Consider the following 16,357-nt stretch of genomic DNA (forward strand, 5'->3'; position numbering starts at 1 on the left):
TCTGACAATTATTTTTTCATATTTCGTTTCCTCAGTTTTTCATGCTTTATTTCACATGCTACCTTCTATGTGATTCACCTCCTGTGAACACTTCTCCAATTATTTTTTAGCACCTTCTATACATAGCTATGTTGAAGTCATCTGCTCAAACTGCTTTCCCTACCAACAGGGGCTCTTATTAACACATTCTCCACCTAAGATCAAAAATGAAATGCAGTTGTAACACTGAAAATATCTGGCAGTGCTTACAATGAATGTCTTTACAATGGGATATAAACTTACAGGTGTTGACATGTTTGAAATATAATCAGCCAATAAAACATTTTCCAATAGGGGCAGGATATTAAATATTTATTTCAGGTACTTTAAATGAGAAGAGTCAGGAGGACAAAACTCCTCCTGCAAATACCTTGAAGCAGCTAATTTCTACAATTTTGTTCTTAAGTGAACTTAAATTTAACATTAATAACAAAAGATTTAATAATGACTTCTACATAACAAAACAATGTACCATGACTTTTATTTGCCATTTCTACAGGTACCCGCCACAAACATAATAAGCTTAGGACTTTAATAAACTGCGAGGAGTAATACAAGATAGTACTAAAGGTGTGCTTTATACATATATACACACTATATATGTGTGTGTTTATAATATATACATACACACACTTGAAAGCTGTTTCACAACATCTTTTATGTCCTATGATAAATAACTTGTAATAAATATGAAAGCTTATAAAAATTATAAAAATTAATGTATACAACTGCTCCATCTAGAACAAGCTTTTTATTCAAAGTTTTTACAACAAAGAAATCATAATGTAATCTCCTTTCCATCTTGAACAAAAATGATGTAGTAGCATTACCCTCTTCATTTTTGTTAAATGTTTTATATATTTATTGTTACACCTGCTGCATCAGTTGCACAAGACTACTTTAGTATCCAGTGAGTTTTATCATGTTAATAGTTAAAAATCAGTAAAGACCAAACCAGTGAGTCTACATCCAGATATCCAATTCCTCTGTGGACAAGTCTCATAAAAATGCAAAGGCAAACACAAATGCAATCCTAATTTTCTACTGGTGTTACTTTGCTGGCTGTGCACGTAAAATATCAGCTATACACACAGTTCAGAAATCTACTCTGTAGATTATGTTAAAATCATAGGTACAGACTAACACAATTAGTAAAATCAAAACTGAGGACAAACATCCAGCTTATTTTAATTATGCTAGGATTTTATTCCAGAATTTTTTATTCTAGAGGTTTTGCCTTTGCAATTATGCATATTGAATGATTAGCATTCATCACTTTAAAGCCTAAATCAGTTTTCAAAACACACTCACCTCTCCTGTTTCCTCCCCTATGGACAGCCAAGTCAGCCACTTCACCACCAACTACAGCTCCTAGTTCATATAACATCCCCATCCACTAACAAGCTGCGCTACTTACTTATGCCTTAGTGCATTATGCTATGCATTGTGTTTCAAAAAGTGTTTTCCCCTAAATTTTCTACAGGCTGCTTACTAAAACTATTTCCATCAGCCCCAAGTTCTGTCCAGCCTCCTTTTGACATGGAGCGTACCTGGGAGAACAGCGGCCACGATCTGAACTCTCAGAGCACCTTCAGCTCTGCCTGGGACAAGTGAGGAGAGCTGCGGGGGGGAGTCCCAAGCCAGAAGAAAAGAGAGGCAGCTTACACAGAAAAGCCAAGCTGTGGCTTTGACAGGGAACGGAGAAGCTTCCGGGCGCACAGAAGCACTCACGAGTACACCAATGTCAGTTTGTAACCAGGGGAGCACGTGCAAACCAGCTCCACTTGTGCCCCAAACCAACCAAAAGCATCAGCCAAGGACTGAGTGTGAGCAGACTGTGCTGCATGTGGCTAACACAGCCTTTTTCTCTAAAGCATCTCTCTTGGAGCCTGCACGGTATGTCAGAAGTGGGATCTCAGAGCCAGCACCTAAGTGTCACACCAGTCTGCAACAAATGAAATGCCAAGGCATTTTTCACAGTCAGTATTATCCCATGAGCTGTGAAGAGTTCAGAGCTCTTAACATGAATTACATATTCATGCTGCTCAGGGAGCACTCACAGAACAGACCTGAGAATTATTAATCTGAATTCAGGTTTAGAAATAAGAGTTGAGTCTTTCTCGGGTCACTTTTTTTCCCCCCGATACTAACAACCAGAACATATGGTTTTTATATATAAAATTTAACACTAAAATTCTGACTACCCTTGAAAGCAAGTGTTTCAGAATGAGCAAGAAATCAGCAAATACAGAGAACAGTATCTGCAGTGTGTGCTACTGACAAAATGCACACTAAATCACTGGTAGGAAATAAAAATTTATACATTGGCTTAGCCTTATTCTGAAGTACCATGACTATGTGCAAAGCTGTATATGCACTTCCATTCACTTAAGCGAAGGAGTGAGTAAGTGTCTGTAGTCTGCAGGAATTCAAAATTCCTTTTGTAGCTGGTTTGCATTATAAACTCTTAAGTACACTCTCGTTGAACTGTATTTCAATGTCCTTTCAAATTGTTACATTTGTCTTAGCTTGCAAATTGAAAAAAATTGACATGTTCGTATAAATAATGTTAGGCTTTTAAAGGATATTAGAAATTTGGTCATATAAATTAAGACTGTATTCATTTTCTCTTAAGAGAAAAATGACCATTACAGATTCCTGCTTATTGAAGGAAACGAAATGAATGATTTCCCTGAATAACAAACACCCATAATTTATAGATACTTAATTTTAGGAGACCAATTTAACACATCTGAAATCAAGGTCACTTTACAACATAATCAAGAATACTTGAAACACAAGGAGTATTTATGTCTTACACACGATAATTCATTAAATTGCTCATAAGGTTAAATTTTAAGTACTTCAATGGCTCATTCCACTTATTTTTACGAGATTCTACTGAGAAGGAACCTGCAAAAAAACAACAAGTTTCTGAACTTAAAAAAGAACATACTAGCAAAAGAAACAATTTGTACTTAAGTTCTATGACTTTAATGCAATAAATCCATCAGGAAAAAAAGCCTCCCACCTTGGCAAGGGGAAGGAAGGAAGCTTCGTTCAAAATAAGAGGGGGCTGCATCAGGTAAAGGAAGTGATAGTAACCCAAGAACTATGGGGCTTTAAGTTCATCATGATAGCTGAAGGTGAAATTTAGCCAGCCTCTCAAAACGTTCCTTTCTTGCAGCGCTGTGAGGCAGTTTTTCCCCTCAAAAATCCAGTAAACAGAATAATGAAGATTATCCAGGGAAATTTAAAGTCTCACCTCCTTTCTCAACCAACTAGTTTATAGAATACGCGTATCTGAAATTAATTTAGCATTCAATATTAAAACAAATGACAAATCTAACACAGGCCTCCTCTGCTTAAAAAAAATGCATCTTTTCATAGTTTGAAGAGCTCAGGACAGGACCAAAAAACAACAAACAGCTGAAACTAAAGGGCTCCTAGACAAAAATAAATAAATAAATAAATAAATAAAAATATCTGTTGCCTACTGAGCTCTATAGCTTCCATTCTGACCAGAATTAGCTACACGGACCAGTCATGGTTTACTGTGGACAGCGTGCCCTGTGATTTGCAAGCTGCAAATTGTAAGGTTACTGCTTCTTATGCCAAATCTATTGTATTTTAATTTAGACACGAAGAAATTCTAAAAAGACTGACCACTGCAGGCTGAAGTATGCACTGTTTTAGAAATACAAATTATTTCCTAGTCTCAAGGATAGCATTGGAGAAGTAACACAATTAGATTTTCCCTAAGCACTGCCTTTGAAATGCAGGAGGGGACAAACACATTTAAATCCAAGTTTGTCTATCTCCAGAAAAGACTCTATAACCTATAGTTGTGAATACCTTTTTATTTTCTTATTTAACAGCAGTAATCATTTAATAATAGTTTTACATACAAATCTCCTACTTAGGAGGAATGGTGTATGTTTCCAGAAGATGGTGATGCTATACTAGATTTAACCGGGTAGACTGTAGACACCTTAAAAGATTATTACAGAGGAGAAAAAAAAAAAAAGCGATATCATCCCCTGCTATGTTTCTTTTATTTATAGGCTCATATCCCCACAGAGAACAACTTTAGTGTCTTTTCTTTTAAAAGTCTCCGGACCTGCTTACCATTCTGAGCTCCACAGACCAGCTGACTTCACTAACTGGGTCCCTTACCATAGCACAGATTTCCGTTTTGAAAGACAAATTTTGACTCCTAATTACCACCTTCCAGGTCTTAATTACCAACCTTGTTTCATTGATTTTAATTGAAATTTACAATTACAATTCACCTCTGGTTAAAGAAAAATATTTGATTTTGGATAGAAGAGGAAAGAGTACAGATATAAAAGTGTACAGATATCAAAGCTAGAAACCAAAGAGTTCCCTGTTCTTGCAGCCTGAGTGCGAGACAATCTTTCATAAATCTTCAAAAACTGACACATGAAATTGTAGGTCAGGAAGCACACATCTACAAGTGTAATAACACTGTGAATAATATATATATATATATATATATATATATATATATGACTAGGAAAAAGTTAAAAAGAGTTTAATGGAAAAAATTAGAGAGCAGGTATATCAAAAACAGTTTAAATGTAGCATGGGCTTACTAGAGATACATCAGCTGGTCTAACAATTAATTAACCTATAAAATTAATAACTACCAGTTGTGTCACATCTGAACTTCATTTAAAACACTGCAGCACTCTACATGGGGACTTATTAAATTCATGGAAACAAGCACTAATACAAAAATGAAAAGTTGGCAAAGAACTGCCAGAAGGGTAAATGAAAGGAAAGGCAACATTGAAAAGGCATAGTAGCGTCATCTGGAAAAAACAAGTTCTTCAGGAGTAATTCTTACAGAGTTTTTTAAAAAAAAGAACTGTAGCACAGAAAACGTTATCATAAAAACAGCCTTTAATAAAGCTAGACAGAACATAATAAGGGTTCATTTTAAACATCTGTGCAACAAGATTCTGAAACAGTCTGGAGGGGAGAGGTTGGGACAAAGCTTTCCACACTCTTGGATTAATGAGTCTTCCTTCACTTAAGGTACTGTATCACTGACAGGCAAAGTCCCCTTCAGATTCAGTGAAAGTTTGCTTTCCTTCACTCTGCTTCTCTTTCAGAAAGGCTGCTGGCAGACACAGAGGAGCTTCCTGCCAGTTGGTTGAATTAACAAATTAGTTAAGTTCCCCTTGTTCTTGATCCCAAGAACATTTAGAGGTTAGACCAACAAAGCTTATTGGCAGACACTCATGATGGGATAGGGCAACAGAAACAACACAGAGGAACTCAAGCAGAAAAGGAATAAAAAAAATAATTATATTACCACTAGTGCAAAGGCAGCTAAAGAAACATTACAGGCAATAGTCTCAGAGACAACAGAGCTCTGCATAGAGGAGCATGGGGAAAGCAGTCTAAAAGCCTATTGCTACATCAAGCATTCAGAGAAGCAAAAATACTACATCAGAAGATAAAAAAAAAAACAAACACAACAACACAACACCCCAGATTTAATGAAGCAGAAAAATAATCTATTAACTTCCATTCTGAAATGTGCATAAAAATACTGGGTTTTAATAATAAAGCTATAACTTCCTGGCTCTGATGACAACTATATTAATGGATGGGTTCTGTATGGGGGGAACGGTTCATCCACTCATAGGAAGAGGTCCTGCCCAACTTTGACTACTTTCTTTTGATGATATAAAACCTATATTTTATGCCCTGTGCTTTCCTTGGCAGAGGAGCTGGCCAAGCCACTATCCATCATTTATCAGCAGTCCTGGCCATCGGGGGAGGTCCCAGTTGACTGGCGGCTAGCAAACGTGACGCCCATCTACAAGAAGGGCCGGAGGGCAGACCCGGGAAACTACAGGCCTGTCAGTTTCACCTCAGTGCCAGGGAAGCTCATGGAGCAGATCCTCTTGACAGTCATAACGCAGCACTTGCAGGGCAAGCAGGCGATCAGGCCCAGTCAGCATGGGTTTATGAAAGGCAGGTCCTGCTTGACGAACCTGATCTCCTTCTATGACAAAGTGACGCGCTGAGTGGATGAGGGAAAGGCTGTGGATGTGGTCTACCTTGACTTCAGCAAGGCTTTTGACACCGTTTCCCACAGCAGTCTCCTCAAGAAACTGGCTGTCCTAGGCTTGGACTGGTGCACGCTTCGTTGGGTTAGAAACTGGCTGGATAGCCGGGCCCAAAGAGTCGTGGTGAATGGAGCCAAGTCCGGTTGGAGGCCAGTCACTAGTGGCGTCCCCCAGGGCTCGGTGCTGGGGCCGGTCCTCTTTAATATCTTCATCGATGATCTGGATGAGGGCATTGAGTGCACCCTCAGTAAGTTCGCAGATGACACCAAGTTAGGTGCGTGTGTCGATCTGCTTGAGGGTAGGAAAGCTCTGCAGGAGGATCTGGATAGGCTGAGGTCAACTGCACGAAGTTTAACAAGGCCAAGTGCTGGGTCCTGCACCTGGGGTGCAATAACCCCAAGCAGAGCTACAGGCTGGGAGAGGAGTGGCTGGAAAGCTGCCAGGCAGAGAAGGACCTGGGAGTGATGGTGGATAGTCGGCTGAATATGAGCCAGCAGTGTGCTCAGGTGGCCAAGAAGGCCAACGGCATCCTGGCTTGTATCAGAAACAGTGTGACCAGCAGGGCTAGGGAGGTGATCGTCCCCCTGTACTCGGCTCTGGTGAGGCTGCACCTCGAGTACTGTGTTCAGTTTTGGGCCCCTAGCTACAAGAAGGACATGGAGGTGCTTGAGCGGGTCCAGAGAAGGGCGACGAAGCTGGTGAGGGGCCTGGAGAACAAGTCCTACGAGGAGCGGCTGAGGGAGCTGGGCTTGTTCAGCCTGGAGAAGAGGAGGCTCAGGGGCGACCTTATCGCTCTCTATAGGTACCTTAAAGGAGGCTGTAGCAAGGTGGGGTTTGGCCTGTTCTCCCACGTGCCTGGTGACAGGATGAGTGGGAATGGGCTAAAGTTGCACCAGGGGAGTTTTAGGTTGGATGTTAGGAAGAACTTCTTTACCGAAAGGGTTGTTGGACACTGGAACAGGCTGCCCAGGGAAGTGGTGGAGTCACCATCCCTGGAAGTCTTCAAAAGACGTTTAGATGTAGAGCTTAGGGATATGGTTTAGTGGGGATTGTTAGCGTTAGGTAGAGGTTGGACTCGATCTTGAGGTCTCTTCCAACCTAGAAATTCTGTGATTCTGTGATTCCTGACTTCAGGTTTACTTTGCTTTGAGGTGAATGCTTTTGACTCTTAAAAGAGAGCATCAGCACCTCCAAACTCCCCATCACCACATTTGGGTCTCTTACTGCAGTTTCACCACCTGAATGCTCTCAGGTGTTTGTGACAAGGCAGAAACCAACTCTCACTCTTTCTGCAGGAATGATAAAAATTATTCTTAGAAATTAAATGAAGAGGAACATTTATTTCCCCTGTAAGAGTTTGGTACAGTAGCTGAAGTACTTGCATATGCTGCCTTTTAATGCAAAGAGCCAGGCATACACACAAATATAAAGCAGACAAAAGAAGCCCAAGCATTAAAATTCGTGTCTTACTTTATAGGCAAACAATTGTACCCTATATACAGAGAAGTAAACATATGTCCTATTCACATAATAAACGAAAGACTATTTGCAATTTTCTTGTGTATTATAGTTCTGCTGTTTCCTGTCATAGCCCAGTGTTCTTCTAGTCATTTGTAGTGCATTTAACATTATTTTGTCTGGGAAACCTTGTAATCTAATACACTGAATGACATCAATGTTCCTTAATTTGTTTTGGGCAAAGTTCCTTCCTTATACTGAGATGAATAAATTGAACAATTTTTCATATTCTATGCAGTATAAACTAGATCTTTATTTTGATTCCACTGAGGCCTTCTTTCTCTAGTTATTTCATCTCCATACAATATTTCTCCCTGTTTTCTTACCATAAAGGGATAATGCACGTGTGCAGAGTAAAAAAAAAAAATAGATATGTATTTCCAAAATAACATTCAGAGATATTTTGTAGATAAATTATGACAAGAGTTCACAGGAAAAAGAGAAACAGCCACTGAAAATAAGCAGTGTAACAACAGAGGCACCAAACTACTCAAGCTTCTTCCCAGTTAGCGTGGAAGGGGTCAGGGGCAAAATTGCTGAATCACTCTCAGATGACTCAAGTCTTCGTTCTGAAAGCATCCAATAGTAGAAACTGGCAACAAGAACTGAGGAGTATACTCAATACTAACTTTTAATTAAAAAAAAAAAAAAGTGATGGTTATTAGGCTGAGCTCTACAGTTTTTTCATGAGCTCTTTCTTCCTGTTTTTAAATAATGGTCTATTACCGCATCATTACCATTTCATACTCATCAACAGAACATGACATACAAGGAGAAAAGCACACTCCAGGATCCGTCATTTAGTTTTACAAGACTGCATCCCCAATGAAAACCAAGTGTCCTAAATGCTTGGAGAGTGTTACAACTTCCATATTACTCCAAGCAGAAGAATCAATTTTCCTCTAATTAATAGTCACCAGTGATGTTTCAGATAAACAAGCTGTCCCAAAGGAAGCGTGGAATGTTCTTAAACATGAAAACAAAGAACAAGGTACTTCTTGTACTTCACCAATTCACCAATCACTTTAAATACAAGCTACACACTGATGGAAAAGGAAGATCATTCCAACTACTTGTAGAGTTAATTAAGTAGATATAAAACTAAATAACATACATTTGTGTCTTTCCACACACTACAAAAAGCAGCATGTTACCCCTGCAATGATCTAAACATGCTCATACTCTTAATGTGATCTGGAATCTTAATAAACTTCGCTTAAGGATCAAATAAAATTTTATTTGACTCCTCAAGTTGACTGACTCAAGTCAACTTGTGGCATCCCTGCCCATGTCAGGGAGTTGGAACCAGATGATCTTTAAGGTCCCTTCCAACCCAAGCTGTTCTATGATTTTATGCCTCCTTGATATTCTCACCACCAACACATTCTTTTCTTTTTTAGTGATAAACAGGCTATGTGGTATCTTCCTAAACAGAAGAATGGAAAACAAAAATGTTTTAAAATATGCAAGTATGTTTTACATATCTGGATTTTAATTTACAAATAGTTAGCCTTTCATATGAATAGCTCTTTATTCCTGGCTTATAAAGAAAAGAATTTTGTAGAACTTAGAGACTTTAGCATGTACGTGGCACCCCAATTAATATAAGATTTTCAGTATGCACAAACACATACTTGTTATACCATCTCATATGGCAAATGTATGACCTATTTCTAGAAATGGGTTATCTTCAGGTTTAAGAGCACCATCTGCTCATAATGCTGCCACCAGCAAAATTGATATAATAAAAACAAAACAAAAAACTCTAAGTGAAAGCAAAATCTAAAGCCCAGAAAAAACTTTCAAGCCATGCCTGCTCTAACAGACAGCAAAACACAAATGCCATCTAGCTTTTAACAAAAGGTGAATTAGGCTTATGTCCCCTCACACCACCTCCAAATCATGCAGTGAACAATGAATTAATGAGGTTGTTGCAAAGAAAGGCAACACGCTAACCATGCAGTGTTTGCACTCACAACAAAAAAAAATATCTTCAGGGTTCCAGAGAGGTATAGGTTGGGTGGGGGAGCAGAGATTACCAGAACAAGGAGAATTTTATTACTAAGTATTCTTAAAAAATCCAACACAAGATACAGATTTCAGCCTATTTTTCTCTCTCTAAAAAAGGCAAAGAAAAGGAGTTAAATCCCTGCTAAATAATCTTCAAAAACACACGTGTACATTGACAGAGAGTGCACATTTTTTTCATATTATCATAATCAAACTCTCATAAAGCCTCTAAGATAAAAAATTTGTTAGAAGTGATTAGCAAATTGCAGGATTTTTTTGCCACCCCCATTCAAACACAGTGCTCCATTCCCCTCCATTCACCTCCCCTTCACATTGCTTCAAAGCCTCTTTGCTAGTCTTTAATCATCTTCCCCTTTGTACCATTATATTTATCCACCAGCTTCAGCTTCTGAGCTACTCAAGTTTTCTCTGTCCTTCTTGTGATAAACCCTCCCCATTTCCTTATTAAAAAAAAAAAAAAAAAAAAAAGTGACACAACAAAGTTTTAAAGTAGCACCACCTGCACAGTCCTCCAACTTTCCTTCCACTTCCTTTCCCTTCCAGCCACAGGAAGGCTCTGAAACCTGCCCAGTATAGTTACCTTTGGTGTGGCTTTGCAAGTTTCCACACTTCTGAATAGTTACTGTTTAAAAGGAAGTACAGAAAAGGTGAACAAATGGCTAAAAAATAATTTGTCTCTTATGGGAGAAAGATGGACTATTCACATGAAATCCATGCTGTATCTATCTTTTGGCCAGCAGGTTGAGATGATGCTGCCGTGCAATTTTCCTTAAGACAAAGAAAACATAGATAATACTTCAGTAAAGTATGTTAGCATAATCCAATATGAAATAGTTTGGATTTTGTGCAACATCCAAATACATACAGCATGGTTAATACTCTACCATACCTCATTTTGAAGTTCATCACCACTTTTGGCAGAAGCAAGCATCTCATACAAAGTACAGCAGAGATCCTCTGTTGTTGGTCCTCCAGGGGTTGCCCCCTGAGATTCATTCAGGTACTTTCCAACTTCAGACCATAGAAAAGAATCATCTATTTTTTCCAAAGACTTGAGATCAGATTTCTCATCACAGTAATTCTTCAAGTGATCCAGCTGGTTATTCAGAAATTTCTTGTAATCTAAGCTTATAATTCTTTGTGCATCAGCCTCACCATTTACAGGCATCTCCTCAGAATGATCTAAATCATGCATGTCAAATGAAAACACTATATTTTTACCGAAGAGCACTCTGTTATCACCATTTTGCTCTTCAGCCATCTGTATGAGGGCTGTAAGCTGTTCTTCAGTGAAGTGAGAAGCAATCCGACATGTGGCATTACAAGCTGCAGTAGCAGATGATGATGGAAATGGCCCAAACATCTGCTTGATAGCCTTCGTCTCATCATGACCAACACATTCTTTCTTGTGAAATGTCTTAAAGAGAAAAACAGCTCCACTTTCAATTGCTTCTTGTCCATTTTCAGCTCCAACTGTTAACAAAAACAAAAACAAATGTACTTTATACACTTCAAACTAATTCTTTTTCATTGCCTACAACATAACTGTATTCAATTTCTCACTGCGTCTCATCAACAAAGATATGAAATGAAGACCATAAGAAGTAGCAATTGTTGCAAGGTACTGAATTATAAAAGGTATACAATAATAAAGCATCTGTCTTCATTATCGTTCTACTCACTAGAAATTCATATTAAGGATTACCCATGCTTTCTTATTTTTACAAGTAAAAGGAAAAACATGCCTGAGGTCTTAAATTCACACTAGTATATTTATGAATGTTTTAAAGGTAACAAAACTCCACTTTATATCAGTGTTTATATGCTGCCTAATCTGAATATTCATAACAGACTAAACATAAAGAATTCAGCTGGGAATTACTATATTCCTGCTTTTGGTACTACTGAATGTATGCATTAGAAAAATTGCCCAAAGAAGTTATAACAAATAAATGCATGAATTTATATTTGTAGGCTACCTACAGAAAATCATGTTGTGCAAATCAACAACTATATGATTAGAAAAAAAAAAAGGAATTTACTTCTTACACATTCTCAGAAGTACTTAATGAGAACACAAGCAAACACACCGTATGACGAACCAAAATGTCACTACTAAACAAAATGAAAAAAAGTCATCATGCATAAAATAAACAAAGACAGCCAGCATACTTTTCTTTCTTTATTCTCCCTTTCCCGCTCCAATATACAAAAAAACATGCAACTTTTAGTAAGCCTTACAAATTCGTTCTAAAAAATCAGGCAGGTTACTGTAATATAATTTCTTAGAAGATTTCATGATTTTTTAAAAGCTTAAAAGCTTGAAAAGCTCAATGTGAAGGATTACAAACTTATATATTCTGTCTGTATCTCTTCAATTCTTCGGTTACATCAGGATTGATTGGTGGAACTCCAACAGAAAATGGTATGATTCAAGTGGTAACAGTGGTGATAACACCTCCAGTATGGCTAATTCAAAAGAACTGTTAAAGCAAACTACAAATTTTAAAAGAAACAGTATTATCTATTTAAATATATATATATATATATATATATATATATGTCACTTTTGACACAATAAATGTGGCTATTTTCTTTTCAGTATTCAGAACTGTGATGTGCCTGCCTCTGTATACCTCTGCAATCCTGTTATGGTCCTATGCATTTCCTCTGCTATGGCCCTCCTTTCTGTCTGTAAATCTCATGAACTCAATTGGAAGATTATTAACTACTTTGACATGACTCGATTCAATGTAAGTTAGGCTCAACCCTAAACAAAAGCAATGTTTTTTTAGCCCCACATGGTAACAGAAAAAAAAAAAGAAGAAGAAATTCAGCATAAAGCAGATGGAACAAAGCTGAGTAACTAGAAACCTAACATATATATTCACTATTTCTTTTGAACTTCTCTGTGGTGAACTTTGAAAAGCTGAGAAGATGTTTCTTGCTGCATTTACATGATAAATATATGCCTAGATAATTACACATGGAAGATAAGCTACATAAAGAGAAGTACACACACACACACACACAAGATATGTGTAAATACATCTCAACAGAAAAAAAAGGTGGTTCAGCATCTCAGCATTAACTACATAGGAATCAAAGGAAAAAGTCTGAAAATTTACAGACTTAAATTTGGCTGCACAAACCACACTTATATTCCTAATGTGCAAAAACATTGTTATTCAAAATGTTGTTAGTGTTGCAACAGAAGTAGACAGTATTAAACCAAAAGAGTGCTAATACTGAAAGATTCTAGAGAAGGCTCTTTAGTTTATTAGGTGCTAACTCTTAATTACCAGTGCCTTCTATTTGTGGAAACATCTCCGAGGAAAGTATTCTCCCTCCCCTCCAAATATAATGAGCCAGCAAAGATGGCAAGGAACGCTACTCTCTCCTGTTCTGCCAATCACATCATTTCAGTAACTGACGTTTTCCCCATCAAGTAAATCAATATTACAGCATCCATAGCCTAGGCTGAGAATTTATTTCCTTTAAATTATGTTCAAATAGCATACATTACTTTTCCAATATTACATTTCTGATGACGATGATGGGAACATTACTGTCCGCTCAGTCTGTGCCTCAGTCACCGTATTCTGTTCTTCTGGCTTGTGTCACCATAACTTTATGTATTTTTATTGAGAAGCATCCGAGTTGATGGTTTCTTTCTAATTAGGTCAAACTAAATAATCATGCATTTGTTTTCATTTGTTTTTTCCTTTCCACTCCATCACACAAAAAGTTACTGCTATTTCTTTAAAGTCTTTAAATTTGCTCTACCACACTGTACCCACCATTAAAGTTTGGAAAAAATAATGCTCTTGCCAAAAAATAATGTTCTTCCATCAAACTGGAAATAAAAAAAAAATCATACAACAAATACTTGTTTCTGTCAAGAAAGACAGAAAAACACAGAAAATGTTAAGTCTGCCAAATTATTTTCATGAATAACACTGACAGCTGTGAAGGTCAGATACTCATTTTGCTTAGAAATTTTCTTCTACCATCAGACATTTTGTCCGACTCGCTATACTACCTATGGTTTTACCTTTTCTATTGCAAACTTTATGGTCATCATTAGGTATGTCAGCCCTAACTTAGCCAATATTTTTCCGTAGTACCTCTTTGATTAAATTATAACCAGTGGATATTTAAAACAACTGTGAAGATCTCCTCCCCCTATTCCAAATTGCTTGTTATAGATATAAATATTCAGATTAAAGGAAAATGACACTGCCAAATCTCTCTGCAGCTCTGATTTACACAGTTTGCTGTGCCTGATTGGTACTTGAACCAGATCCTTATTTAAACTTCAGTTTTCATCACCTGAGTCTCACATTTACGTACAAAGTGCATCCTGAAATGTTTTCCAGATGAGCAACATTTCTTCAAACATACACACTGGGTAGCAGATTACATTACTTACAAAAAAAAATACCATAATATCTAAAACAAAGACAAATAAGTAAACTAATCATGTGATCATAGATTCATAGAACAGTTTGGGTTGAAAGTGATCTTAAAGACTACCCACTTTCAACCCCCCAAACATGGGCAGGGACACCTTCCACCAGACCACGTTGCTCAAAGCTCCATCCAGCCTGGCCTTGAACACCTCCAGGGACTGGGCATCCACAGCTCCTCTGGGCAACCTGTGCCAGGGCCTCACCACCCTCTAAGTAAAGAGTTTCTTTCTGATTTCTAATCTAAATTTACCTTCTTTCAGTTTAAAACCATTACCCCTAGTCCTACCACTACACTCTTTGATGAAGAGTTCCTCCGCAGCTTTCCTGTAGGCCTGCTTTAGGTACTGAAGGGTTACTATAAGCTCTCCTCAGAGCCTTCTGTTCTCCAGGCTGAACAAACCCAACTCCCTCAGCCTCTCTTCACAGGAGAGGTACTCCAGCACCTTGATCATCCTTGTGGCCCTCCTCTAGATTTGTTCTAGTAGGTCCATGTCCTTCTTGTGCTGGGGGTACCAGAGCTGAATGCAGTGCTCCACGTGGGGTCTCATGAGAGCAGAGCAGAAGGGGAGAATCACCTCTCTCACCCCGCTAGCCATATTGCTTTTAATGTGGCCCAGGATATGGTTGGCTTTCTGGGCTGCAAGTGCATATTGCCAGCTCATGGCGAGCTTCTCGTAAGCCACATGTCAATCAATTTTGCTGGCTAAGTAAAAAAAGCCACTATAGAAGAGTTGTATGAGTCACCTGAAGGGAAATGCATTTGAAGTTCAGATTCACCAAGATAAAATATTTTGCATATAGTAACAAATTATGTTTCTATAATAGACTTCAAGGCTTTTATTCATATTTGTGACAATTTATAATGAAGTTATTTTTGTTGTTGGAAGCTGTCCTATTTCTGTCTGTCATCAAAAAAAAATGTCAACCCTCAAGCTACAAGGATGATGTTAGGTTGAGTACATTTGTAGCAAAACAATAGGACAAGGGGTAGCAGTTTTAAACTGTAACAGGAAAGATTTAGATTAGATATAAGGAAGAAATTCTTCACTCAGGGAGTGGTGAGGCACTGGCACAGGTTGCCCAGAGAAGCTGTGAGTGCCCCAGGACCAGACTAGATGAGGCCCTTAGCAACCTGATCTAGTGGGAGGTGTCCCTGCCCATAGCAGAAGGTTGGAACTGGATTGTATTTAAGACACTTTCCAACTCTAACCATTCTATGATTCTGTGATTCTATGAAAACTGGAAACCAACTGGGAAAAACTAATTACAGATAAATTCTTTATTTGCGAGGTAAAAAGGGCAGAAAAATGGAGTGTGAAGAGATGAGAAAAGGGGAACAAAGCATTCTAAATCTTGTAATTTGAACTCTGCAGGGGTAATCGTTAGGCAGTCCTGCAACTGACCACCACAAGCTGAAGCAGAACAATGAGACAATGTGTTTGTCTGACCATATCACATTTCAAACCTGCTACCGTGGTAAGGAGGAGTAGGGGTTGAGGAATTGGCTACCTTTACATGCTAGCAAGGGGACATATGGGACAGATTGGTCAAGCACCCCATAAGACCATGTCAGTGTCTGTTTCCAGTCTGGTGATGCTGATATCTTCCTAACATGCTAATGTAATTCTAAAAACAAAAACAAACAAACAAAAAAAAAACAACAACAAAAAAACACATCTGAATTGATCAATTCATGAAGAGAAGTCAGCAAAAGAGAGCATCGCTTTAAAATGACATCAGTAGCATGCTATTAAAATGGAGTGCTGAGAAAAATCTAATTAGCCTTTATATATTCCTACATGTGTTGATCAGACATTTCTAGTCCATATGAACAAAACAATTTTTTGAAAAGAATTACATTAATAGCTATATTAGTGCTATAATCACAAGATTCTCCTTACCAACACAGCTGTGTCTGAAACCTGCATTTATTATCTCAGCACAGCAATAAAATTTCTTAAGAGCTAGTAAAAGAGCATGAACTGTGTCAACGTTCTCTAAAGGAAAAAAAAAGTTAAAAAGATAACATTAATTATCAATACAGATGGCATCTTTTCCATACTAACATTAAACATAAACAGTTGATGCAAACCAGGAAAAACTACATTTAGACTATGGAGCAGATGTACACCAAAGTGTCCCATGCATCCAACGTGACCTGATGTCTGATTTATTTATTTATTTTTGAGAATA

At 37.9% G+C, this 16,357-nt stretch overlaps 1 protein-coding gene across 5 annotated transcripts in view; it reads right to left on the minus strand.

The window, feature by feature from the left end:
* Positions 1-16,357, minus strand: part of ASCC3 (activating signal cointegrator 1 complex subunit 3) — a 280,518-nt gene that overhangs the window by 245,591 nt on the left and 18,570 nt on the right. For all 5 annotated transcript variants that reach the window (XM_084513434.1, XM_084513436.1, XM_084513435.1 and 2 more), the window contains exon 4: positions 10,582-11,165. In XM_084513434.1, the coding sequence (XP_084369560.1) occupies positions 10,582-11,165 (584 nt within the window). The remainder of the gene's footprint in view (positions 1-10,581; positions 11,166-16,357) is intronic.

Source organism: Aythya ferina (assembly GCF_964211825.1).
Source record: "Aythya ferina genome assembly, chromosome: 3".
In the NCBI taxonomy this organism is placed as follows: domain Eukaryota; kingdom Metazoa; phylum Chordata; class Aves; order Anseriformes; family Anatidae; genus Aythya; species Aythya ferina.